Below are 25679 nucleotides of genomic sequence, written 5' to 3' on the forward strand. Positions count from 1 at the left end.
TTTCCCAACTTAACATCAGAGGGCATATAAAAACTAGAGGTATAAGGTAGAGGCAAAGAAGTCAAAACAGAGATGAGGGGCATCTTCTTCATGCAGAGTGTGGTGTATATATGGAATGAGCTGCCAGAAAAATGAAAATAAGACAGATACAATAACAACTTTCAAAAGACATTTGTATAAGTAATTAAATAGGAGGGATATGTAGCCAAACAGGTCTAGTTTGGTGGGCTCCATGGTCATCATGAACATGTTGGGCTGTAGGACCTGCTTCAATGCTGTGTTACTCCAGGACTTGTTGAAGTCAGGCTTCAGATGAATCACTATTGGCCCATTAAAAGTTTCTCACATTTAACCTCATCAATTCTGACATATGTATTCAGCCTTCTCTCAAACTATCACTTCAACTGCTTCCTATGATGGAGGGCTAAACTCTCACCACTCTCTAGGTGAAGACATTACTTAGCTCTAACCCATATGCAGAAGAACTAATGCAGGCCATATCTATCACATGATCTAATGATTGAATTTCAATGGGGAGTGTCCTTCACACAGGCGTAGCCATTAGACAGATCATTTCTTGAAGTTCAACAGCTTGGGGTGGATTTTAAATCTGACAAGCACGGACAAAACTGGTTCTGTGGATTAGTTATTGCGTTGGAACAATAGAGAACATCCATCTGATTAAGAAATAATTTCAAGACAATATATCTGCTAATTAAATTGGTGTGAAACTGGGAAAGGACTCTCTGGCATTGCATTTATTGGTTTAGCAATCACATTTACCAGTCCCACGCAAAATGCTGGTGGAACGCATTTTGTCCTGATGAAGGGTCTCAGCCCGAAACGTCGACTGTACCTCTTCCTATAGATGCTGCCTGGCCTGCTGCGTTCCACCAGCATTTTGTGTGTGTTGCTTGAATTTCCAGCATCTGCAGATTTCCTTGTGTTTACATTTACCAGTCCATCCTGTACAAAAAGGACGGGTTACACTTGAATCCTAGGGGCACCAATATCCTGGCAGGGAGATTAGCGGGGGCTACTGAGGTGACTTTAAACTAGAATGGTTGGGGGGTGGGAATCAAATTAAAGAGGCTAGGCGTGAAGAGGTTAGTTCACAACAGGGGGATGGGAACCAGTGCAGAGAGACAGAGGGGTGTAAAGTGAGCGTAGAAGCAAAAGGTACTAAAGAGAAAAGTAAAAGTGGCAGGCCGACAAATCCAGGGCAAGCATTAAAAAGGGCCACTTTTCAACATAATTGTATAAGGGCTAAGAGAGTTGTAAAAGAGCGCCTGAAGGCTTTGTGTGTCAATGCAAGGAGCATTTGTAACAAGGTGGATGAATTGAAAGTGCAGATTGTTATTAATGATTATGATATAGTTGGGATCACAGAGACATGGCTCCAGGGTGACCAAGGATGGGAGCTCAACGTTCAGGGATATTCAATATTCAGGAGGGATAGACATGAAGGAAGGGGAGGTGGGGTGGCGTTGCTGGTTAAAGAAGAGATTAACGCAATAGAAAGGAAGGACATAAGCCAGGAAGATGTGGAATCGATATGGGTGGAGCTGCGTAACACTAAGGGGCAGAAGACGCTGGTGGGAGTTGTCTACAGGCCACCTAACAGTAGTAATGAGGTCGGAGATGGTATTAAACAGGAAATTAGAAATGTGTGCAATAAAGGAACAGCAGTTATAATGGGTGACTTCAATCTACATGTAGATTGGGTGAACCAAATTGGTAAAGGTGCTGAGGAAGAGGATTTCTTGGAATGTATGCGGGATGGTTTTTTGAACTAACATGTCGAGGAACCAACTAGAGTTCTATTCTGGCTATTCTGGACTGGGTTTTGAGCAATGAGGAAGGGTTAATTAGCGATCTTGTCATGAGAGGCCCCTTGGGTAAGAGTGACCATAATATGGTGGAATTCTTCATTAAGATGGAGAGTGACATAGTTAATTCAGAAACAAAGGTTCTGAACTTAAAGAGGGGTAACTTTGAAGGTATGAGACGTGAATTAGCTAAGATAGACTGGCAAATGACACTTAAAGGATTGACGGTGGATATGCAATGGCAAGCATTTAAAGGTTGCATGGATGAACTACAACAATTGTTCATCCCAGGTTGGCAAAAGAATAAATCAAGGAAGGTAGTGCACCCGTGGCTGACAAGAGAAATTAGGGATAGTATCAATTCCAAAGAAGAAGCATACAAATTAGCCAGAGAATGTGGCTCACCTGAGGACTGGAAGAAATTCAGAGTTCAACAGAGGAGGACAAAGGGCTTAATTAGGAAGGGGAAAAAAGATTATGAGAGAAAACTGGCAGGGAACATAAAAACGGACTGTAAAAGCTTTTATAGATATGTAAAAAGGAAAAGACTGGTAAAGACAAATGTAGGTCCCCTGCAGACAGAAACAGGTGAATTGATTATGGGGAGCAAGGACATGGCAGACCAATTGAATAATTACTTTGGTTCTGTCTTCACTAAGGAGGACATAAATAATCTTCCAGAAATAGTAAGGGACAGAGGGTCCAGTGAGATGGAGGAACTGAGCGAAATACATGTTAGTAGGGAAGTGGTGTTAGGTAAATTGAAGGGATTGAAGGCAGATAAATCCCCAGGGCCAGATGGTCTGTATCCTAGGGTGCTTAAGGAAGTAGCCCAAGAAATAGTGGATGCATTAGTGATAATTTTTCAAAACTCATTAGATTCTGGACTAGTTCCTGAGGATTGGAGGGTGGCTAATGTAACTCCACTTTTTAAAAAAGGATGGAGAGAGAAACCGGGGAATTATAGACCGGTTAGCCTAACGTCGGTGGTGGGGAAACTGCTGGAGTCAGTTATCAAGGATGTGATAACAGCACATTTGGAAAGCGGTGAAATCATCGGACAAAGTCAGCATGGATTTGTGAAAGGAAAATCATGTCTGACGAATCTCATAGAATTTTCTGAGGATGTAACTAGTAGAGTGGATAGGGGAGAACCAGTGGATGTGGTATATTTGGATTTTCAAAAGGCTTTTGACAAGGTCCCACACAGGAGATTAGTGTGCAAACTTAAAGCACACGGTATTGGGGGTAAGGTATTGGTGTGGGTGGAGAATTGGTTAGCAGACAGGAAGCAAGGAGTGGGAATAAACAGGACCTTTTCAGAATGGCAGGCGGTGACTAGTGGGGTACCGCAAGGTTCAGTGCTGGGACCCCAGTTGTTTACAATATATATTAATGACTTGGATGAGGGAATTAAATGCAGCATCTCCAAGTTTGCGGATGACACGAAGCTGGGCAGCAGAGTTGGGCTGTGAGGAGGATGCAAGGTGACTTGGATAGGTTGGGTGAGTGGGCAAATTCATGGCAGATGCAATTTAATGTGGATAAATGTGAGGTTATCCACTTTGGTGGCAAAAATAGGAAAACAGATTATTATCTGAATGGTGGCCGATTAGGAAAAGGGGAGGTGCAACGAGACCTGGGTGTCATTATACACCAGTCATTGAAAGTGGGCATGCAGGTACAGCAGGTGGTGAAAAAGGCGAATGGTATGCTGGCATTTATAGCGAGAGGATTCGAGTACAGGAGCAGGGAGGTACTACTGCTGTTGTACAAGGCCTTGGTGAGACCACACCTGGAGTATTGTGTGCAGTTTTGGTCCCCTAATCTGAGGGAAGACATCCTTGCCATAGAGGGAGTACAAAGAAGGTTCACCAGATTGATTCCTGGGATGGCAGGACTTTCATATGAAGAAAGACTGGATGAACTGGGCTTGTACTCGTTGGAATTTAGAAGATTGAGGGGGGATCTGATTGAAACGTATAAAATCCTAAAGGGATTGGACAGGCTAGATGCAGGAAGATTGTTCCCGATGTTGGGGAAGTCCAGAACAAGGGGCCACAGTTTGAGGATAGAGGGGAAGCCTTTTAGGACCGAGATTAGGAAAAACTTCTTCACACAGAGAGTGGTGAATCTGTGGAATTCTCTGCCACAGGAAACAGTTGAGGCCAGTTCACTGGCTGTATTTAAGAGGGAGTTAGATATGGCCCTTGTGGCTACGGGGGTCAGGGGGTATGGAGGGAAGGCTGGGGCGGGGTTCTGAGTTGGATGATCAGCCATGATCATAATAAATGGCGGTGCAGGCTCGAAGGGCCGAATGGCCTACTCCTGCACCTACTTTCTATGTTTCTATGTTTCTATGTTTCATCCATTACCAACTTTGAACTCATTATTTTCTCAGATTCAACCGCCATGTTGATCTTTGCTTTTGATTTAAACCAAAACTAATTTTGCTTTTGGTCTAAATCCGATCTAAACTCATCTTGTTTTTGGCCTAAGCTGGGATGAGAAGATAATTCTTTCACCACAGGGTGGTAATTATTTGAAGTTCTTTACACGGAAGAGCCGTGGAGACATAATTGTGGGGAATACTCAAGACAGAAATCAAGAGCAACACCCACAAGTTGCTGGAGGAACTCAGCAGGTCAGGCAGCATTTATGGAAAGGAATAAACAGTCAAGTTTCAGACCAAGACCCTTCATTAGAATTCAACAGATTTTGTGAATTTTAAGTGAATGAAAGGATAGTATAGGAAAGTGAGCAAAGGCAAGATACCAGCCATGATCTTTTGAATGGCAGACAGATTTAGTTTAAGAAGTCAACAGGGTCACTCCTACTAGAATTTCTTATGTTCATTTCCGCCTTGGGAATCAATGAAACATTTTAATCATATTTTCTATAATTTTATTTTACTGGTTTAATTCAAAAATGGACTAGTTTCTTCATTAATAATGCTCAATTCTGTATTTTAATATTATGAATAAGATGACTCATCCCTTTAATTTGAAACCAGGCCTAGGATGTTTCAAACAATTCTTCTCAGATGTAATAAACAATTCTTTAAAATTTCAACTTATTAATGTTGTAATTTCAGTTGTTATTCTCCGCATACTTACTCATCTGAGTCTCTCTTGCTTTCCTCAATAAATGCGATGGATTCTGATCGAAGGCGGTTGGTAACTTCATAAGTACGAAGAGTGACACCAAATATGTCTTCATGGTAACGGTTTTCATCCTGGGGTATAAAAACAAGGCACAACTAAACCATACTGCCAGTTAAGGATGCTGATCTGCTCCAGGCGAAGAACATCATGCAAGAGGCATGGTACCTTTTGTGATCACGGTGAAGTTGCCTTAGTGATACTGAAATCTCTAAGCAAAAACAATAATCAGGTCTGTCAATAAAATTACTTACAGATCAGTGACTATTTTAGGCACGGCAGATGCAGCACCAGGTGTACTAGGGCCACGAGTCCTAAATGGCAAATACACCCAACAGATCGGATCAAAGCTCTGCAGTCCTGTTACATTTGGTCACAATTTTTATGGACAATTGTGTACATCCTAATATACACAGTAAGAGTGGGAGCAGGACATTTGTCGTTCTCACTCTAGTAATGGACTCTGCATGGAAATTCTGCTTCCAGTTCTCCAGATAAGGAACATGATCACTAAACCCACTCATTGCAATGTCAGTAGATGTGGAGCTTTGACGGGGAAAGGTCAGAATAAAGTTAGTCCCATCTTTAGCTACTTTCAAAATTTGGTTTGACGAGTGCCTAAATATTGTTTTTTATTTGAAAGCTTTTATCAGAGAAGAGGCTAGGCAGCATTCACGCCAGGACAACCGGACTCAAAAACAGTTACTTCCCCCAAGCCGTCAGATTGACCAACACCTCCGCCCACGATCCCACCCTGCTACCACTACACCCACATCAGCCACTTTATCACTTCCTGTCGGACTACCCAATGTTCAGCTACTCCTCCAACTAGCGTCACTTTCTATACATGAATCAGTTTATGAATCTTGTGAAATTACAGCCACACTTAACAGTTACTTGTACATTCTGTCTTATATTTATATGTATTGTGTTTTTTATGCTTATTGTGTTTTGTTTGCTGCACCGGATCCAGATTAACAATTGCCTTGGTCTCCTTTACACTTGTGTACTGACAAATGACAATAAACTATCTTAAATCTATATGTTCTGGATATTAAAAATATTCCAAAAACTGAGAGCTTTGATAGAAGACAAAGATGAGATCATGGTCTGACTGTCTGTCCATGTTTCCCAACCAGGTTCTGGGTGGGGCTTGTTAGGGTCCACACTTGTGATCTGATTATATTATACAGAAGGCCTTGGCACTGCTGGGAGCCTGACTGATCAAGTCCGGGATGCCGTCTGTCGTATGTAGCTGTGAAGAACAGAGCAATGGAGAATCCGAATGGTGAATGTGGGTATGGGGCAAAACCTGGGCTGGTATTCATTTGTCTAGAAATATATCCTCATCAACGGAACATAACGCGTTCAGAATCATAGCGTCGTGGGGAGATTCGGCACAGAAACAGGCCCATCAGCCCACTAAGTCCCTGCCAGCCTTCAACCACACATTTACACAGATCGTACATTAATCCCAGTTTTTAAGATTCTCCCCATGTTCTCATCCACTACAGCCCAGACTCTGTCACTCGCCGACACACTAGTGGGAACAGACCTGGGATTTAGGAGGAAGAATGTACAAACTCTACACAGAGAGCACCTCTGTATCTCTACGGGCTGTGCCACTGTGTCACCCGAGCAGTGTTGGCATTTTTGTGCTCGACCTTCACAGTTCCTTCCACTGGCATCAATGAAATGATTTGAAGAGACAGGGTACCATTCTCATTATCACGATATAGCTTATGTACCACTGCCATTGGCAGATGATTTATTTGCCAAAACTTACTTTATGCAATATTTCATTTATACAGTATGGCACATTCATTAATAATCATTTACTGCTGTTGTATTTGCAAACAAGATTTACATTATGTCAACAAAGCAGCTGTTTTTCCCCCCAAGTATTCTACAAGCTATGAGCTTGAGGATTTTACACAGGGCCCAGCCTCTCGGTGTCCACTGGTAGATTGATACTAAACTTGTAGAAGTGAGACATGCACTTTAGGCAATTTTGATAACAAAGGACCAGTACACCGTATGCATTGTTGTTTTCCAGATGATAGCTTTAAATCAAAATCTATTTTCCAACAGGTAGGGATAACATTTCCCTTGGTACTATTCAGAGAGGAGAATGGAGAAATCTTGCTTTTCTCCCCATAATTTATCAGCAATTCAACAGAGTCATGAGGGATATAGAGAGGGTGAATGCAAACAACCTGTTTCCCAGAGGGCATTGGTATAAAATGAGAGGTGAAAGATTTAAAAGGGGCTTGAGGGGCAATTTCTTCAAGCGAAGGGTGATGCATATCTGGAACGTGCCAGAAGAAATGGTTGAAGCAGGTACAAAATGCCTGTGATAAGGATGCCCCCATGTCGGCTACCCCACAGAGTGTTATACGGCCAGCTACATCATGGTCGACGCTCAGCTGGAAGGCCGAAGAAGCGCTATAAGGATCAGATGAAGAATGCTTTAAGGAAGTGCAAGATCAGACCCGAGGACCTGGAGGAGCTTGCTGCTGACCGAACCACTTGGCGACAGCTGTGTAGGGACGGGATTCGTATTCTGGAGATGGAAAGAACAACCAGAAGACAGCAGAAGGGAGCCAGGAGAAATACAGCCATGGTTGCCCCACTACCACATATCCATGTCCCACCTGCAATAGAGCTTGTGGGTCCAGGATAGGACTGGATAGTCATCAAAGATCTCACCGTTAAAGGAGTGGACGTCGTCATCAAATTTTGATGGACAACCAAAGAAATGACATTTGGATAAATAATAGATAGAAGGGGTTTAGAGGAATATAGGCAAATGGGACTACCATGTGTTACGAGAATACACATAAAACTAAGATGTTTGCTGGCCTGGGCTAGCATCAGTGGCATCAGCAGTTGGTCTGCCACCTGCCCGCAGGGGAAGGAGAGACAAGGAACAATGGAGCAGCGTCTGGAGATGTGTAATGAAGGGATGTGGGAGGAAGAGCTGTCTGGAGCGGCTCCCCCCTTTGAACCCTGAACTGTTTGAAGTGATGGACAGGCGATACCCCAGCAGGGGGATAAAAAGGGACAGGTTCGCTAAGACAGACACACACGCCACCCGAGGTAACGAGACCCTGGAAGCGGTGCGCTTCTCACGAGTGGGTGAGAAGTCCCAGACAACGACAAGGGTGGAAAGGTACGATCAGCGGGAACCCGGTGTGTGTCCGCCCTTGCCTGGGTGCCGGGTTCACTGCAGAGGATCGACCGCATCTGGAGGAGGGGTCACAGTCGGTGACCTCAGGTGACATCACCAAGGACCCGCCCAAATGCTGGTTGTGAGCCATCTCGCTGGTCTGTGAGTGAAGCTGTGCTGAATGATGAGTTGTTCCTATTCTATGTCTCTCTTCCCCACCTTGTCCATCGCCATGACAACGATTACTGCGAACTGAACTACAAACTGGACTGAACTTTGAGTCATTTTGAAATTGGTCATTTACCCCTAGACAACGATAGAGCTTGATTGATGCGGTTATCTTAATTCTGTGCACATGTGCGTTTATCATCGCTGAACTGTTGCATTTATTATCCTTTCGATTAATGTGTTGCTTGTTTCTTTAATAAAACTTTCTTAGTCCTAGTACTCCAGACTCCAACTGAGTGATCCATTTCTGCTGGTTTGGCAACCCAGTTACGGGGTACGTAACATAAGTGGGGTTCTCGTCCGCGATTTTGAACGCTAAATTTGGGACGGAGTAAATTGATTGGGTTAAAATTCCCGAAAGAAAGAAAAGACAAACAGCAGAAATGGAGGTTGAGGAATTTATAAAGGCGCCGACCTTGGAGGCATTAGAGGATGCCAGGAAATCGGAATTGATAGCTGTGGCCAAACGGGTGAATCTTGCTAAGGTGAAGTCGACAATGAGGAGAGAGGAGATACACAGAGCTATTGTAGAGCACTATGTATCTAAAGGTGTGTTTCCCCAAGGTGAGCTGGGGGAGGTGTCTATTGAAAAACCTGCTGGAGACGCGGTACAGGTACAGCTTGAAAAACTGAGACTCGAGCACGAGTTCCGGGTACGGCAGTTAGAACACGAAGAGAAGCAGGTAGAAAGGCAAGAGAGAGAAAGACAGTTGGAGAGAGAGAGGGACAGACAGTTGGAGAGAGAGGAGAAACAGAGGGAAAGGGAATTTGAGCTGGAGAAGTTAAAGATAAGGGCCGAGCAGGGGCTCGTGCCGAACCAAGGTGGAGGGTTCCGGGCGACCCAGGAGGTTAGGCTGGTTCCCCCATTTGACGATACCGATGTGGATCGGTACTTTCTCCACTTCGAAAAAGTAGCTATAAGTCAGGACTGGCCGAGGGATAAGTGGGTTGTTTTACTTCAGAATGTACTGAAAGGGAAAGCCCAACAAGCTTACTCCGCTTTATCCGCGGAAGATGCCCAGAAGTATGAGGTGGTGAAGGAGGCCATCCTCAGGATTTATGAGTTGGTCCCGGAGGCATACCGGCAGAGGTTCCGGAATGCGAGGAAGCGGTGGGACCGCACGTATTTGGAGTTTGCTCGTGAGATGCAAACATATTGTGAGCGTTGGTGCGCCTCGAAAGGGGTAGAGGGGGATTATGACAGACTGCTACAGCTGATCCTGATTGAGCAGTTTAAAGGTTGTGTCCCTGAGGGTATGAGACCCTACCTCGATGAGAAAGAGGCAGCCACGTTAGCCGCAACTGCTAAGTTAGCGGATGAGTATGCGTTGACGCATAAAATGAAGGTTGCCCCGAGTAAAGGCTACCAGAAGGGTAGTCAGGACGGCGGGGAGAGTCCGCCGGAAAAGTCAGAAAGTAAGCCGGGGACTAGTGAAAAGGATAAGGTAGACCGGGAGCAGTCTGGTAGGAAGTCTCCTGGGGTCGTCTGTTATAATTGTGGGAAAGTCGGACACTTTGCGTCCAGGTGCTTTGCCCCAAGAAAGGAGACGGGGAAAGGAAAAGCGGAAATTTTGAATGGCTGTATTGAGCTGTTAAGCGAACCGCTAGGGAAGGACAGGTCTGAAAAAGTCCAGGAAGGGCGCGAGAGGTTTATCTCGGCCGGACTGGTGTCAGTGAAAAAGAGGTTAAAACCAGTTCCAGTGCGGATCTGGAGAGACACGGGAGCGTGTCAGTCACTAATACTGAAGAGTGTATTAGAGTTTAGCTCAGAGACCCAGACTGGGGAGGTAGAGGTCAAAGGTGTTGGGGAAGGGACAGAGTCAGTCCCTTTGCACCAGATACATTTACAGAGCAACCTGGTCTCTGGACTAGTCACGATCGGGGTGAGGTCCGAATTACCGATGAAAGACGTGGAAGTCTTGCTCGGTAATGACATCGCCGGAGGAATCGTGTTCCCAGTCGTGAGATTGACGGGTCAGCCTGTCAGCATGGAGGCCCCGCCCGCGATGGTGAATTTGGCTGAAACATTTCTGCCAACCTTGTATGAGACAGGGTGTAGTGAGATAAGAGGTAGTGAGGGAGCTGGGACGGACGTAGCAGTAGCCAGGAAAGAATTTGTGCAGACGCAGGAGCGAGACGAGGGGCTGATGGTTTTGGCCGAGACCGCTCTCTCTGACACAGCCTTGACAAGCTATTGTGCGGATAAGGAGGTGCTAAGGAAGAAAGGGAAATCAAGTACAGCATCCGCAGATGAGGAGTGGGGGGTGGTGCAAAAGAGTTATGGGGATGAGGTTTTTAACATGGCCCACGAGGTACCCCCCGGTGGACATTTTGCGGTGCTGGGGGAAACAGTTGGTGGAGTCATGAAAGAGATTTACCGGCTGCCCAGGGGGAAGAATGTTATTGATCATGACCGACGCGAACTGAGACGGTCACCGGCTTTTGATATGCTAAAAAACCTAGTCGGTGTTAGCGTGGAAATCAATGAAGCTAGGGGCCCCCTGCTAAGAGGAAAAAACCATTTTGAAAAGATTAGGATGGGATCGGTCAGATGGGAGAAGGCTATTGTTTTGGCCAGGTCTACTGATAAGGTCTCTCCCTTAATCCCCGAAGGAGTAATTAAACGACTCGCACCCATGTGTTTGATTGTCCCGAGGAAATGCAAAGAACTGGGACGTTGGGTTATGTCTGTTACAATCGGGCAGCCAAGTAAACAACACCCATATTTTTTGAGTAATTCAGTGACTAAAGGGCTGATGAACACAGAGGTGTGTATTGGCAATTTAACACGGCTGTCTGAAGCCAGCTTGATAGTGAACCTTGGAAAAAATGAATTCGGCCACACGAATGTCACTTACCTGGGAATTGTGGTGACACAGGGGCAGCTGGCAGTGATGCAAGCTACAGTGCAGGCTATCGCTGACCTCCCAACCCCGACAGACAAGAGGGCCCTCAGAAGGCTTTTGGAGATGGTGGGGTACTGCAGGAAGTTTTGCAATAACTCTGCGGTCAATACCCGTCCCCCTCCTACTAAGCCCTTGCGAGGGAAAATTGAGTCGGAATGGGACGACCCTTGTTGTTGTGGTCCGGGACAAAACCAAATGAGAGGTTACATTGGTCGCAATTCATCAGTGTTTTTGGCCACTATGAAGTTTGCTGAGTTGGAGCCTGGTCTAAGGGATTATTAATAACACGTGTAAAAGGAACAGAAAATGTGATGACTGTCTGTCAAGGTGTTGACAGCTTCAAATTCTCTGTATTAGCTAAATAACTGTTAAAGATGTATATTGTGTATGTATCAGATAATGTAGTCATGTTTGTAATTTTTACCTCCCGGTAAAAATCCTTAAAGGGGGGAAGTGTTACGAGAATACACATAAAACTAAGATGTTTGCTGGCCTGGGCTAGCATCAGTGGCATCAGCAGTTGGTCTGCCACCTGCCCGCAGGGGAAGGAGAGATAAGGAACAATGGAGCAGCGTCTGGAGATGTGTAATGAAGGGATGTGGGAGGAAGAGCTGTCTGGAGCGGCTCCCCCCTTTGAACCCTGAACTGTTTGAAGTGATGGACAGGCGATACCCCAGCAGGGGGATAAAAAGGGACAGGTTCGCTAAGACAGACACACACGCCACCCGAGGTAACGAGACCCTGGAAGCGGTGCGCTTCTCACGAGTGGGTGAGAAGTCCCAGACAACGACCAGGGTGGAAAGGTACGATCAGCGGGAACCCGGTGTGTGTCCGCCCTTGCCTGGGTGCCGGGTTCACTGCAGAGGATCGACCGCATCTGGAGGAGGGGTCACAGTCGGTGACCTCAGGTGACATCACCAAGGACCCGCCCAAATGCTGGTCTGTGAGTGAAGCTGTGCTGAATGATGAGTTGTTCCTATTCTATGTCTCTCTTCCCCACCTTGTCCATCGCCATGACAACGATTACTGCGAACTGAACTACAAACTGGACTGAACTTTGAGTCATTTTGAAATTGGTCATTTACCCCTAGACAACGATAGAGCTTGATTGATGCTGTTATCTTAATTCTGTGCACATGTGCGTTTATCATCGCTGAACTGTTGCATTTATTATCCTTTCGATTAATGTGTTGCTTGTTTCTTTAATAAAACTTTCTTAGTCCTAGTACTCCAGACTCCAACTGAGTGATCCATTTCTGCTGGTTTGGCAACCCAGTTACGGGGTACGTAACACATGGCATAAAGGTCAATATAGACAAATTAGATGAAAGGGCTTGTTTCCATACTATCTCACTCTATTTCTCAATGACTCTTATCAAAAACAGCTCCTGCTAACTTGTGTGTAGATCAACTGCTGAGTAAATCAACGATACAAATGAACTCTAAAAGTAATGCATTGGAAGGTAAATGCTTCAAGGTTATCTGTCATGTTTTAATCCCTACCCGCAGCTTGCTGATAAAGATCCCAGCATCTTCAAGCGATATCTTTCCATGCTGTGTGAGAATGTGCTGAATTGTCTTCAGAACATCTCCTGCCATCGTAACATCGCCACAGACATATATGTGCCCTCCTTGGTCTTGCAGCAATTTGAATATCTTTTCAGATAGTTGTTCACGTAAAATGTCTTGCACATATTTCTGAAATCAGACAAATTCTTCAATATATTTATTACTAATAAACACTAATCGAAGATTTCAAATTTGCAACAGCACTAAGTCCTTGGAAAATCTGGCAAATTATTGCAAAGCACCATGCTCTTCTGTCATTTCTTTATCTTAGTGAAAATTTCTATTTAGAGTTCAAAAGCCTTAAAATAAACCACACATTCCATTTGCAATATTATATTTGCAAACTTTTGCATTTTGCTGCTCCACCATGGATTTTTTGGCTGCTTTGTAAAGTCAGCCAGTTTGCCAGGCAGGAATATATCATTAAAAAAATGACACATCTTGCAAGACATTAAAAACTTCCTCATGTCCCAGAAACCTAATTCAGCACTTTCAGCAGTTCAGTGGCTTCTCAGGGAAACTCTTTTTTCTTTAAAGACTGAAAATTAGTATATATTGTTACTAAAGGTAAGCATGTTCAAAAAAAAAAGGACACTGAAACCTAAACAAAGACCCACGTTAAGCCATCCAAATACCTTTGGTCTTTGTGGTTCACGAGAGTAAGCTGTGTAGAGCTCTTGAAATACACCTTTGTTTTTTACATGAATAGTCTCCTCTCGATAGATGTGGTCAATCTTTGACTGTCGGCAGCCAAACACAAGTGTCATGGGACATGCCCTCACTCCTAAAATAACAAAAATAAAGAAGCAAACTTTCTTGAGAAAATGTTAAAGTAATTCTGACATCTGGGGGAGACAGATATCCATTGCCTTTTGATTTTCTTGTAATACAATATTAGGAGTTTGCAAGTTGACCCAACAGGTTGTTCACCCTCATTTTATACCAGTAGCAAAGCCAATAACACTATTGCCAAATTGAATGTATTTCTCACTGATGAGAGTGGAGGAAGTAGGCAGAGTGAAGATAAGATTGTACAGAAAAGGCAAGTCTGAGGGAAGTGGTTTAATATGGAGTCAGGTTGGCACCAAAGTCTGGATCGAATTAAATGATGATTGGAGGAGATCACTAACATATAGAGAAGTTGGTGGGCTTCATAAAGTCGGGACCTTCCCCCCTTTCTTTGCCTTTTGTCCCCCCATCAATCACCTCAGCAAGTTTAAAATCAGAAATCAGGTTTATTATCACTGACATAAGTAGTGAAATTTGTTGTTTTGTGACAGTAGTACCGCGCCGGACAGAAAAAAAATTACTGTAAGTTGCAATAAATTGTGTGAAAAAATGGAACGATGAGGCAAATAGTTTATTAAATCACACTCATTGGACTATTAACCTCTGATGAGCAGAGCCTAGCAGCTCCTTTCTTTAAGGTGCTTTTTGATGACCTACCTTTGTATTCAGCATCATACAAGCGCTGCTGCCAGAAGCTTCTGAAGGGAGCAATTCCAGTTCCTGGTCCAATTAAGATGCAAGGAACCGACAGATCTTCTGGTAACCTGAAAGATGGCGCGCTGCATCCAAATACACACAATGGATTAATGTAGGCCTCCGCCACTGGGTGCAGTGACTGCTCAGATTTAATTCCTCAATGATATTTTGACTAATGACTTGAAATTTGTAGTATCGTACCTCCACAGTTTTTGGTCATTTCAAGATTGTTCCTTTATAATGGGCGTTAGCAACCTTTTTTATGCCATGGACCAATACCATGGCATATTTATACGTGGGTATATTTAAGGTGGAAGTTGATAGTGCCCTGATCAGTCAGGGCATCAAAGGATAAGGCAAGAAGGCATGTGTATGGGTTGAGTGGGATCCAGGATCAGCCACGATGGAATGGCAGAGCAGACTCAATGGGCTGAATGGCCTAATTCTGTTTCTATGTCTTATTGTCCAATACCATTAAGCAAGAGACAGTTCTGGTCACCGAATTATAGGAAAGATGTCAATAAAATTGAGAGAGTACAGAGGAGATTTACTAAAATGTTGCCTGGGTTTCACCTCCTAAGTTACAGAGAAAGGTTGAACAAGTTAGGTCTTTATTCTTTGGAACGTAGGTGGTTGAGGGGGAACTTGATGGAGGTATTTAAAATTATGAGGGGGCTAGATAGAGTTGACGTGGATAGGCTTTTTCCATTGAGAGTGGGGGAGATTCAAACAAGAGGACATGAGTTGAAATTTAAAGGGCAAAAATTTAGGGGTAACATGGGGGGAAATTTTTTACTCAGAGAGTGGTAGCTGTGTGGAACGAGCTTCCAGCAGAAGGGGTTGAGGCAGGTTCGATGTTGTTGTTTAAAGTTAAATTGGATAGATATATGGACAGGAAAGGAATGGAGGGTTATGGGCTGAGTGCCGGTCGGTGGGACTAGGTGAGAGTAAGAGTTCGGCATGGACTAGGAGGGCCGAGATGGCCTGTTTCCATGCTGTAATTGTTATATGGTTATATGTTATAAGAGGTCCTTGGACCACAGGATGGGAACCCCTGCTTTATAAGGTTAGGAGTCAGCTGAGTGAAAGTCACATGACAGCTGGTAGAAGAGCTGCCTCAATGTGCCGGAGACGCAGGTTCAGTCCTGACCTCTGACACTGTCTGCAGGCTCCCTCTGACATCATGTGGGGTTTCCTCTGGGCAATCCTGGTTCCTGCCACATCTCAAAGATATTCAAGTTAGTATGTTAATTGGCTTCTGGTAAATTGCTCATAGTGTGTAGGTGAAGGGTAATGGATGAGAATGTGAGAAAAGAAGATGCAATTAATGTAGGATCAGTATAAATGAACTGATAATTGGTACAGGTTCAGTAGGTCAAAGTCCCTGTTTGGTGCTGTTTTTCTCTATGGCTCTATGAGAGTCTTTCATACAGTAGCTATTCCCTTCTTTCAAGAACCTTAAAGCCTTGGTTATTTGCTTCCTTTTGTATCCTGTCTGACTAAAATAAGAGAGAGTAAAGTCACAACCAATATAACTTCTGTGCAGCAATGGAAGGTGTAAAGGAGCATGAATTCAGGTACCATGGTTCATTGACACTTCTGCACAATTCTGATTTAATGGAAACGGACGTGAGAGTACGGAGGAACATCTGGAAAACTTCTGAAATGCCCGCTTTGCTGCTGCCGCTACTGTGTGATAACCGGAATCTCCGGAGCAGAAGGCCCCGAAATCCTTGGCTTTGCGTGTTTCAGCGGCTGGGGAGAGGTCGAAGGCGCTCAGCAGAGGATGGCGCTCGGGAGGCTGGTTGGAAGCTCAAAGTTTTCGGACGGATGGATTCAGTGTCGGCTGTGGTTGGCTTATGGCAGGGAGTTTCTCCCTTTTGCCGCCTGCTGTCGGGGACTCGGGAGTTGATCGACTCGGGGACTTTTGAGACTTTATTTACCATGCCCATGGTCTGTTCCTCATCAAATTATGGTATTGCTTTGCACTGCTGTAACTATATGTTATAATTATGTGGTTCTGTCAGTGTTAGTCTTTGGTTTGTCCTGTTTTCTGTGATATCACTCCGGAGAAACATTGTATCATTTCTTAATGCATGTATGCATTTCTAAATGACAATAAAAGAGGACTGAGCGTTCTCATAATCTAATCCAATAGCATTAGGAAGTAGTGGCAATGCTAGAAAAATAGTCCCATTTATCAACCAAAGTGCAATCGTCAATAATATCCTTCAACAATAAATACAGATTAAATAATTCTTCGTAAGCAGACACTACCTAGTCTCGTTTTGTTTTAAAATGACATGTCCTGGTCATGTTCACGAGGAACCAATCAGCAAGTAACCTTTAGTTCTTTAGTAAATTTCGCCTAGACTGCTGTTGTGCTTTGTTTTCAACGCTGCATTGGTGTCTTCCCTCACTCAGCATAAATTTTCGGGCTTCATTGCACAGTTGTAATTGGGACTAATGAACGTAAATGAGTTAAGAGAAGTTTGATGTAAGTGTGGTCTGGAAGTGTCATTAATCACTTCCCCTTTTTGTTGCACTGATCATGAAAACTTAGTCATAGAACACTGCAGCACAGAAACAGGCACTGTAGTCCATCTGGTCTGTGCCAAACCATTAATCTGCTAAGTCCCATCGACCTACACTGGGACCAATGTCCTCCACACCCCTGCTATCTATGTACCTATCCAAGTTTCTCTTAAATGGTGAAATCGACTTTGCATCCACCACCTATGCTGGCAGCTCGTACCACACTCGCCACCCTCTGACTGAAGCATGTTCCCCTTAAGCATTTCACCTTTCACCCTTAACCTATGACCTCTAATTCTAGTCTCAACCAACCGCAGTGGAAAAAGCCTGCTTGCATTTACCATATCTATACCTTTCATAATTTTGAATACCTCCATCAAATCTCCCCCTGAGTCTTCTGCATTCTAGGGAATAAAGACCCAATTTATTCAACTTTTCCCTATAATCCAGCTCAAGTCCCAGCAACATCCTTGTAACTTTTCTCTTTCATTCTTATTTACATTTTTCCTGTAGATAGGTGACCAAAACTAGACACAGCACTTCAAATTAGGCTTCACCAAGTCTTATACAATTTCAAAATTACATCCCAACTCCAGTACCCAATACACTAGTTTATGAAGGCCAATATGCCATAAGTTTTTTTTAATGACATCTTAAAGTTCCATGCTACATTGAATCGACACTTCACATCCACAGGACAGTTAGGTTCCAGAGAAGGGAAATCACCATTTTCTACAATTAACTAGGAACGTACAGAATGGGCTCGATTGCCTGATATACTGCTTGCCAGCCATTCAAGAGATGTAATCATTCTCAAAATTCTATGCTTCCTTGCCATCTACACTTCATGCTAAACCCCTAGTAGAACTTGCTCATCTTTTGTGCTATGAACTGGCATGGCATTGACCTCATCAGACAGGCTGAAAATCATGTGAAAAGCCTTCACCTGCTGATGATGTCCTCTTACCATCGACTTCTCTACTGACTACAGGAGGCATTTTGGACTAAGTGATTTATAAAACAAATAATAAAAGAGCACTAATTTGATTTGATCAAGGTTTTAAATTAAAGGCACAGGTAAATTGAACAAATTTGTTAGACCTGCAGCAACCTCACTCCCATCTGTTCAACTGGCTCATTTCTACATCAATGAGTTTCAAAGCAGAATCACGCTCTGGCAGAGTTTCATGACGGTAGAGAAATAGAGCAAAATTAAATAAGGTATAATACTGATGCCTTGATTATAACCAGTTGTTTTAAGGATACACTTTTAATTCATGAATAGAAATAAAAAACCTTACTAGTCAGATTGGAAACCACACTGTTTCAAGTCCTTTAGCACAACAAAGAGTCCATGGTAGAGAGGATGGGGAACTGAGAGGTTCCTACAAAAGTGTGTAAATTGTAAGCCTTGGCTCTTTGAAAGTCTATTTCGTGATCACCTTTTTATGTGATTAAAAGAGGCAAACAGTGAGATCTTGGACAATCTGACTATAAAACTAAATGTAATCCTGTATGGTTTAATGGCATTTCATACCAAAAGTTCATCCAGTCATCCCTCCATCCAGCACATTAAAGCATCTTCTTAATGAATTGATATCTTTACTACTGTGTGAGAAAGTTAAAAAAAAACCCTTTCAACTGCAATTATTAATTTCTCAAGTTCATGGGAGCAGTTGCAAAAGTCACTCAGAGAACAAATAATGACATAAGGTCAAAGCCATTACTATAATCAGCAGCACTAATTTCAAGCCCTCCACTCATGGGAAGGGCATACTTTACGCCATTAAATGTATCAGTGCATCAGGCTGCTTTTTACGAGGACAATGGAGGTTCACAGGTGGATTTCAGTAAGGCGGGCCATTGCCTGCCCATTCCTCCCCCCACCATTCTATCCCCAGGCCTGCACTGAGACAGAAGTCTCCCTTCAGTCTGAGTGTGGTAACTGCTCACGTGTAGCGAAGGCTGGGTGATCCAACTCAGACACTGTAGGAGGTACAGCTGGATCAATGAGGGGCAGGGCAAATGGGCAGCTTCCCAACACAACCCCCCCCACCCGCCCATTACGAAAAGCCCACAGGTACTCACAGTTACTCCCCATAACTCACTATGCTTCAGACAGTCTGGCCCCATGACTGGGTCCAGTAACCAGGGAGAATTTGGGTGAGGAAACAGACTGTGCATTATATGCACACACAAACAGGAGAAGGGCTGATCCACTTTCCTGGAAAGTCTTTTCAAAGTTCGTACCAGAATTGGCCCTATCACTCAACACTTCAGAAATGTCAAATCTTTTCTCTCTCTTTCTCGGAAATCTAATTACCCTCTGACAAAGCATGGCACCATTTCATCCTGGTCTATCCGGTTCAGCCAGGAGGAGCAGACCCCATGGTGTAATGTTCCTTCACCATCTGTGGAAATAAAGACAACAGCTCCTTGTCAGGAATGCACTTGCCAAGAAATTGAAGCACACGTTGCACCTGCTTTTGTAAACAAATGGTGCATTACGTCTGTTATACCTGTTCCTCAATGCACATGCACCCATCTCCCGCAAGTCTTACCTTTTGGCGCTTCTGGCGCTTCTCACCCGAGTGCGCCCATCATTTCTCTTACATAATTTGCATATGTAATATCACCATCAGCATGTGTTGCCCCTATTCACAGGCCCACGAAAACTTGAAATAAAAATGGTAAGCAGCCACCTGAAGCTGAATGCAGATTAAACTGCACCACTAACTTCCCACTTGCAGGAGGGTCTAGGATCTAAGGGCACACTCTCAGAATAAAGGGACGACTCCTGCCGGGGTCGTCTGCTGTGTCCGCTGCTCCTGATACAGCCTCCTCTACACTGGTGAGACCCCTTGTAGACTGGGAGACTGCTTCCTCGAGCACCTCTGCACCATTTGCCATAGGTGGGACTTCCCAGTGGCCGAACTTATTAATTCTGATTCTCTTTCCCACTCCAATGCGTTGATCCATGTCCCCCTCTTGACCCACGTTGAGGCCACCCACAGGGTGAAGGAGCAACGCCTTACATTCCTCTGGGTACCTTCCAACCTGATGTCATGAATATTGATTTCTCCTTCTGCTGAACAAAAAAATCCCCTCCTTCCTCTATTCCCCACCCTGATCTTTTACTCCTTCTCACCTGCCTTGGGTCCCCTCCTCCTCCTCTTTCTCCTATTGTCCACTCTCCTACCTTATCAGATTCTTTCTTCTCTGGCCCTTGACCTTTCCCACCCACTTGGCTTCACCTATCACCTTCCAGCTGGCCTCATTCCCCTCCCCCCACCTTTTTTACTCTGGCATCTTCCCCCTTCCTTCTCAGTCCTGAAGAAGAGTCTCGGCCAAAACGTTGCTGTTTACTCTTTTTCGTAGATGCTACCTGACCTGCTGGGTTCCTCCAGCATTTTTTTTGTGCTGCTCATCTCCCTTTAAATCTGTGTTTGATGAGAAATTTCTTCAGCCAGAGAGTGGTGAATTCTCATAATGGATCCTAAACTGAGCTGATGTGCTTGGGTTGGTTTTATGGTGTCTTCCTGCCATACACGGTGGATATTCCATTTCTTTAGTAAAGGGAATGTGTAAATGTGTATAAGTTGTTTGTAAGCTACAAGGCACTTTGCAGTACAGTAGATATTTCTGTTTATTTTGTAATATGATTGTAATTACATTCTGGGGTACATCATATCTTAATTCAGTTCTAGTCTTAAGTTAACTGTGGATAATTAAAGATGGAATGTCCTGGTGCCTAATAAAACAGGGCCCTTTGCTCTCGGTAAGAGAGGGGGATCAGGGTGGCAGGAGTTCACACTGGACAAGTACAAGCACAGAAATATTTTCTGTCCCCCTCTGATCTACCTCACCTCTATGACAGTCTTGATCTATTGCATCCTGACACCACTTAGAAACACTGACTGGCTTCCCTGCAGGTCTGCACATGCCCCCATGGGAGTACAAGAAGAAGAAGTTGCCCCAGACAGAGTCAAATCCCACGGGAGCCACAGGAAGAAGAAGTTGCCCTGGACCGGAACTGATCCTGCAAAAGTATGTTAAAAGAGAAAATCGGTTTCCCTGGACTGGGTCAGATCCCGCCAAGAGCAGGAAAGAGCAACATTTTCAGTACGCTGGATGAACTCAGTAGGTCGGGCAGCATCAGTTAGAAACGATGAGTTCATCCAGCGTACTGAAAGTGTTGCTTTGATCACAGCATCTGCAGATTATTTTGTGATTAAGAGCAGAAAAGAAAAAGGGGAGTGCCCTGGATCAGGTCAGATCCCACAGGAGTATGGTAGTTAAAACAAAAGGAATTCTGAAATGTGTATTCGTGTCAACATGCATGTGTGTGTCTTGACTGATTGTGTGCGTGTGTGTGTGAATGGTGGTGTGAAAGTCCCCTGTCCCTGACTTCTAGAAGCATGCATGTTCATACATTATGGACCAGAAAACGTTAAATATGTTGGGTACTGGGTGGAGTGGATTAAGTGAGTGTTTGCAGAAATGCTGTTCGAGGAAGGAAAACGTGAGAGCACTGCAGGGAGTCCTGCATTTGTCCAACGTAGATGTGAAATTCAGAAACGATTAGCTGAATCCCACAACAAGGGCAGAAGAATTGAACAAAGGTTGAAGATGGAAAAGACACAGAAAGACAGGCAAAGGATAGTAGTATCTTCCTCGGTGTGTGAAACTGCCGTGTGGCAGTCTGGCTGGTAGCCACCGAGCACACCAAAGCAGATTATTCTGTACCCTCAGCTTTCATCCACTCTCCACCCTACTCTGCAGAATTTTCATTACTAAATCAACAATCACTGCCCAGATTAGGGAATGCTAAATGTCAGCGGAATGTCGAATGCAGCAAGTTTTGCCTTTTTGCCAAATCGCATCATGTAACATCTTGGGAAAGAGATGTAACATTTTGAGGTTTGGCAGCAAATAACCCAACAGGAAACATTGTATAAAAACCTAAATTTAGATGGTGCCTTTCCATACACAAATCACTTTTTCACTTACTGTTTCGATAACAGTAGATTCCAGTACACAAGGAATATCGTGAGCTATAGATTACAACTCAATGGTTTTAATCTTTCCTGTCCTTAGTGTTCTGCTCTAATCTCTATCAAGTTGGCTGCTTTTGAAGCTGTCTTTCATGCTCATTCATAATCCACTCTGGGAATCATGTGAACCTGGACCATCCCCACAGCAACCAAGACCAGAAGATGTAGGAGCAAAATTAGGCCATTTAGCCCAACAACCATTCCATCTTGGCTGATTTATTATCCCTCCCAACTTTCTTCTCCTGCCTTCTCCCTGTAGCCTTGGTTACCTTCATGAATCGGAAATCCATCAACCTCTGTTTTAGGTGCATGCAATGACTTGGCCTCCACAGCCACCTGTGGCAATGAATTTCACAGTTTCACCATCTGGCTAAATAATTTCCTCATACTCTGGATGTCCTTCTGATCTGAGGCTGTGCTCTCTGGTCCTGGGCTCTCCCACTGCGTCTCCACTCCCACTCTATCTAGACCTTTCAATCGTCAATAGGTTTCATTGAGATCTCCCTTCATTCTTCTAAACTCCAGTGAGTAGTGGCCCAGAGTCACCAAACCCTCCTCGTACTTTAACCCTTTCATTCCCAGGATCATTCTCTTCTGTACCTTCTCCAAAGCCAGCACATTTTTTTTCAGATAAGGGGACTAAAACCACTCACGATACTCCAAGAGCGGCCTGACCAATGCCTTATAAAGCCGCGGTATAACTTTGCACCCAATTGCCACAGTTTACCCCATTTTTCGGACATAACATTCATACACCTCCTGAACTTGCAAAGCACAGCATTGTGGCATTGATGAATGCGTCTCTCCTGCTTTTGATGAAAGTACCTCTTGTGCGATATGAAACCACGGCCACGGTGAGGTGGATCTCATCTGGATACATGTCAGGGGATGAGCTGATCGAGTAATATCGAGGCTGTAGCAGGGGAAGTTGGGTAAGTAGCAACGTGGCTGGGACTTGCACTGAAGAAAACTCCTCCAGCACCTCCACTATGGTTGGGTTATTGTACCACTTCCACTCCTCATAATCCTGCAAGCCCTGTCAATGGAAGACATGTCCCTTATCAAACCTTCTCTGCAGGTGGAGAGGGCTTCAAATTAAGATTATTGAACAGTCTAAGATGAGATCAAAAGTCATCACTGTACAGAAAATGATCAAAAAACTAAATTTGGTGGAGTTGTGAGACAAAAAAAATTGCAAAACAGTTTGTAAACAGGAGTAATAGTAGACACATTGCATTTATGTCTTTGGACTATGCTGATTGCTAGTCAGCACTATGGCAGTACCAAAGTCTGATTTTATTAGGTCAGGATTAGCACGGTAGCATACTGGTTAACACAACAGTTTACAGTACAAGCCACCTGGCTTCAACTACCAGTGCTGCCAGTAAGGAGATCGTATGTTCTCCCTGAAACTGCATGGTTTCTTCTTGCTGCTCCAGTTATCTCCCAAGGTCCAAAGATGTACTGGTTGGTAGGTTAACTGATCATTGTAAATTGTCCCGTGATTAGGCTGGGATTAAATCGAGGGGCCAGACAGGCCTGTTACATGCTGATTCTTAATTAATTAATTAATTAATTAATTTCAAAGGTAAAGAAATGAGAATGTAATCAAATTCTTCTAATCCAGCACAGCAATTAGGATCAGTACAGTTGGATTGATCTAGATTACTCAGATGAAGGTAAAGATAAATCCCGTGGCCAATTTTGAACATCATTCACTGTCAAGTTATGCATGTATCTTTCAAAAGATAAATGGATTTTAATTGCTTAAAAGTTGTGCACAATATTCAGGTTTTCCTGCCGGTGCAAATTTAATAGTGCTTACAGGAAGACCGATGGTCTATTGGTCATTGCTGGGGGTTACCACTAGATGTATTTTGACTGGTAGGAGCTGGCTTTATGCGACGCAACAGATACACCAACTAGCAAAAGGCCCTCCCTCTCACATTTTACAAAATCAATGTTAATGAATTCAAATTATAAAATCGAAAGGACTTACTTTACTGAGAACTTCAAGCCGTTTCTTCTGCTGGTCATCTTTTGCCAGGAGAGCAAACTGCTGCAGGAGGAGCGGGGTTGGGGGAGTTGTGATATCCAGATAATACTTAAAGACCTCGAAGATGGTGGAAGGTGGAATGCGCGTATCATCACACCAGTTACTAATAACACCTGTGTGGACAAAAGATTTTGTTCCTTCTGTTTCACAAGCCGCAAATGTGAATTTTCCACCCTCACTATGGATCCAGGATACAGAGTGGATGATTTTCTATTCTCAGCTTCATATGTAAAGGGAATCAGTTCAGAATTCCTGGAAGGATCGAGCCCATGGCTGGTGACAAAAAGGAGGAGTGTAGCTGCACTTGTAAACCCGCTACCTTTTTCAACTGTTGCTGCAGAACGGCGGGCCGGAGGCCTCACAGCCTAGTGGATGAGCAAGTAATTATGTTCCAAAATTCTGCAGCTTCAGCGCCCTTGCACCACTGGGATAAGCAAAGACCGCCAATCAACGAAACGTTCGCCCTCCCTCCAGAGGTCTGAAAAGAGTAACTCTCACCCCATCTTCATTACAGCCCACCTAGATCTGCTCCAAGATCTCAACATGTATCGGAGAAAGTGATTTAACGTACTCATGACCTTCTACAGCTGCAGTGGAGAGCATCTTAACGTGCTGCATCACTGTGTGACATGGAACTGCACTGTGGCGGACAGGGGGGCTCTCTATCAGGTAATTAAAACAGGTCACGTGCATCACCAGCACCAGACTACCCGCCATCAATGACGTAGATACAGAAAAGTGCCGGGAAAAAAAAAGTCCAGCAATATCATGAAGGATCGCACCCATCCTGCTTATGGACAATTCGTCCCATTCCCATCAGGTCAGAGGTTACTTGGCAATCACACCAGGACCACAAGACTCAAAAACAGTTACCTCCCCCAAGCCATTGAGCTAATCAGCATCTCCACCCGCCCCCCCCCCAATTCCCACCACCCATCACCTAGCATCACTTTATGTACATACAACCAGTCTGTGTATATAACAGTTACTTTGCATTGTGTCTTGTAGGATTGCTTTTATTGTGTTTTTTGTTGTTTTACTTTGTGCTCTTTATGCTTACTGTATTATTTTATGCTGCATGGGATCCAGAGGATCAATCATTTCGTTACCTTTTATACTTGTGCACTGAAGAATGACAATAAGCGAGCTTGAATCTTGCATTTGAAAAAGAGCTTGTACTCACTTGGATTCTGAGCAATATTTCAGGCCAGTGAGATCTTATCTAAGTTTAAATGGAGACATTTTAAGTGGCAGACACAGAAATGTCCTTGGCCGTAGTCCCTGTACTTCAGTGCTTACGCCACTACAATACGGGCATACACAGCAGCATTAGGTTCATCTCCCGTTTCTTCAAGAATATCTGCAGAAGGCCCTACTTTGGTTCCTACCAGGAGAATCTCCAAATGTACTTAACAGAACTCTGCTCCCCAGAGCATGTACCTGAACTTAGGGGTTGGAATGGGAGAGCTGGAATTCTTTTGGTCTAGTGCTCACTTTGATATATCTTGTGAGATCCTGAAATTGCCTGCTGTACCGCTGAATGACACGGGGGTTCTCATGCATGGCAGAGAGTGCTGGAAGAAATATCCTGCCACGCTTGAAGTGGCACCATGAGTAGGTCTCCTGTTTCTCTTCTCCCCACCCTTCGGACCACAGGAGCTCTCTAACGCTAGCAAAATGTAACCTA

General features: G+C 44.1%; 1 protein-coding gene across 1 annotated transcript in view; it reads right to left on the bottom strand.

The window, feature by feature from the left end:
• Positions 1–25679, bottom strand: part of nos1 (nitric oxide synthase 1 (neuronal)) — a 112807-nt gene that overhangs the window by 3735 nt on the left and 83393 nt on the right. The window contains exons 21-27 of the mRNA XM_063034459.1: positions 23936–24105; positions 22762–22972; positions 19206–19293; positions 14309–14430; positions 13498–13646; positions 12797–12991; positions 4946–5064 (exon numbers count right to left, since the gene is read on the bottom strand). Coding sequence (XP_062890529.1) covers positions 4946–5064; positions 12797–12991; positions 13498–13646; positions 14309–14430; positions 19206–19293; positions 22762–22972; positions 23936–24105 — 1054 coding nt within the window. The remainder of the gene's footprint in view (positions 1–4945; positions 5065–12796; positions 12992–13497; positions 13647–14308; positions 14431–19205; positions 19294–22761; positions 22973–23935; positions 24106–25679) is intronic.

Source organism: Mobula hypostoma, chromosome 27 (assembly GCF_963921235.1).
Source record: "Mobula hypostoma chromosome 27, sMobHyp1.1, whole genome shotgun sequence".
Classification (NCBI taxonomy): Eukaryota; Metazoa; Chordata; class Chondrichthyes; order Myliobatiformes; family Myliobatidae; genus Mobula; species Mobula hypostoma.